The sequence below is a fragment of the Castor canadensis genome, chromosome 11 (genome assembly GCF_047511655.1).
Source record: "Castor canadensis chromosome 11, mCasCan1.hap1v2, whole genome shotgun sequence".
NCBI classification, from domain to species: Eukaryota; Metazoa; Chordata; class Mammalia; order Rodentia; family Castoridae; genus Castor; species Castor canadensis.
In genome coordinates this window covers 72,791,393-72,793,977 of record NC_133396.1, presented here as the reverse complement: position 1 = coordinate 72,793,977, position 2,585 = coordinate 72,791,393, and the positions used below count along the sequence as shown (strand labels likewise).

Below are 2,585 nucleotides of genomic sequence, written 5' to 3'. Positions count from 1 at the left end.
CATTGGATACTAGTTTTGGTATGTTGATGTCTTATTGAAGAAAGGACAGTAACATTTTTAAAGTATATAGTCCTGTCATAAAGGATGGAGATATTCACTCTTCTTCATGGTTTCTGTTTATATGAAACAGAAATGGTACAAAAATTATTCAAATTTTCTTTGAACAGGTCTTAAATTTGATGCTGTTAGGGTAGGTGTACAATTGTTCCATCAAAGGTAAAAAGGCCACCTAGAGGTCAACTTGTGTTTCCTGTTCTTCCATAAATCTGGTAAATCACAAAAGTTGTCCTTCACATCCTTGAAATATGGTCACAAAACTCACTTTCTAAAATATATGAATCCTGAAAGTAGTCTGGTTGGCGGTGGAAAAGGTTGCTTTGTGGGAACCCGGCCAGAGGTCCTGAGGAGACCACACATCTCGGGTAGACGTGCTGGGGAGAGAGGAAGCCAGGATGAGCCAGGGATCGCTGCGAGCGAACACTGACAGACCCCTGCTTTCAGTACCCATTGAGCGCTTCCTGTGAGGCACCCTTGGAATCGCTTCTGTGTCATGGAGGCTGAGGCTAACCAACTTCCCAGGATCACTCAGAAGTTAGAGTCAGGACCAGGCACTCATTCTGACTTCCTCTGTTTCCTAAAACTGTGATGAGTGCATCCTGAGTCCGAAGACCGTGGGAATTAGTCAGGAGACCACAAGATGTGGTGGAAGCTGCTGATGAGACCCCAGCCCTGCAGGCTGTGTTCTTTCAGAAGGATGCAACCAACTACAAAATACAAACCTTTCTTAGCTAGCTTCACCTGCACAACCAATAGACAGTCAAGTTGTGAAAACAAAGAAACGGTGGAAAAGCTCGATAAACTTTCAGTGGACATCAGGAAAATCCGTAGATTAAAAGGATGGGTACTGCTGGAGGCTGAGACCTATGTTGAAGAAATTTCAAACATTTTACAACAACTAGGTGCTGACCAGACAGTGATAGCCAGTATTTTGGAACGCTGTCCGGAAGCAATTGTCTGTAGCCCAGCTGCTGTTGACCAGGAAAGAAAACTCTGGCAGTTGGTCTGCAAAAATGAGGAAGAGTTAATCAGGTTAATAAGGCAGTTTCCAGATTGTTTCTTCAATGTTAAGGACAAGGAAAACCGGAAGCTCAACATTCGTTTCTTTCAAGAGCTGGGACTAAAGAATGTGGTCATTAGCAGATTTTGACAACTGCACCTAGTATTTTTCATAATCCTGTTGAGACTAATAAGCAAATGATAAGAATTCTCCAAGAGAGCTACCTAAATTTAGGTGGCTCTGAGGCCAACATGAAAGTTTGGCTACTCAAATTATTAAGCCAAAATCCATTTATTTTGTTGAAATCTCCTGCAGTTATAAAGGAAATACTAGAATGTCTCCAGGAGCAAGGTTTCACAAACTTTGAAGTTCTTCAACTTCTGTCCAAACTCAAAGGATTTCTTTTTCAGCTTTGCCCCAGAAGTATACAGGACAGTGTTTTGTTTTCTAAGGCTGTTTTGGAATGCACAGCTGATGACCTGAAGCAATTAGTTGTGATCTGTCCTGTGCTTTTATATTATTCTGTTGCAGTTTTAGAAGAGCAGATTCCGGGACTATTGAAAGAAGGAATTTCCATAGCTCAGATAAAAGAGGCACCAATGGTTCTGGAATTAACACCACAGATAGTTCAGTACAGGATAAGGAAATTGAATTCCTTGGGCTATAGAATAAAGGATGGACAACTGGCAAGTCTGTCTGGAACAAAAAAGGATTTTGAGGCTAACTTTGGCAAAATGCAAGCCACAAAAGGAAGGCCATTATTTAACCCTGTGGAACCATTAAATGTTAAAGAGTGACATATTGACCCATGTCTCTTTTCTAGCAGGTAGAGTAAAACTGATTTCGTAAAGATTTAAAGTAGCTTCTGCGTTGTGTTTAACTTACCTCTTAACAAATGATCTGACTCATTTGTTGTATTTTAAAATATAAATTTTGTTTATTTAAAAAATAAATAAATAAAATAAAATATATGAATCCTGCCACTACCAGTTCTTTGAGAATGAAATTCAATTAAAAAATACACAGTTCCCCTTAATATAGATAATAAAATGTAAATGAACAAAGACTTAATTTCACTATGAAATGTTATCTCTCCATATTTACATTTATAACGATGTACTTGTAAGGAATTCTTTGCAAATGTGTATTTTCATACCAAACTGCTGTCTATATTTTATATGCCAATAAGTAAGATTTTTCTAATGCAATACATATTCAGTTCTTTGCCTAATCCTTAAAAAACTTGAATTTTTTTTATCCTTACTCATTAAATTTCAGGAGTGGAAAATCTTTCACAGCTTCCAGTATTAAAGCATTTGACTCTGAAAATAATCTAGACATAGGTATGAAAAATAAAGACACAAATATTCCAAATGTGTATTGTGCTAAAGTAGCCATCTGATAATCTAAATATGGAAGGCATACAATATACATTGAAGTGCAAAATATAAGTGCAGTCATGATCATAAAAGACACCCTTTTAATTTATAAATCTCATTTTTCCTGAAATAGTCAAGGATGTCTCACC

At 37.5% G+C, this 2,585-nt stretch overlaps 1 protein-coding gene across 1 annotated transcript; it reads left to right on the top strand.

The window, feature by feature from the left end:
• The first annotated feature begins 656 nt into the window (after positions 1 to 656).
• Positions 657 to 1,902, top strand: LOC109702238 (transcription termination factor 2, mitochondrial-like). Its single transcript, XM_020187644.2, is given in 2 exon segments — positions 657 to 1,199; positions 1,202 to 1,902. Coding segments are annotated over 2 exon segments (1,155 nt in total). The 5' UTR covers positions 657 to 697; the 3' UTR covers positions 1,855 to 1,902.
• Positions 1,903 to 2,585: the final 683 nt, after the last annotated feature.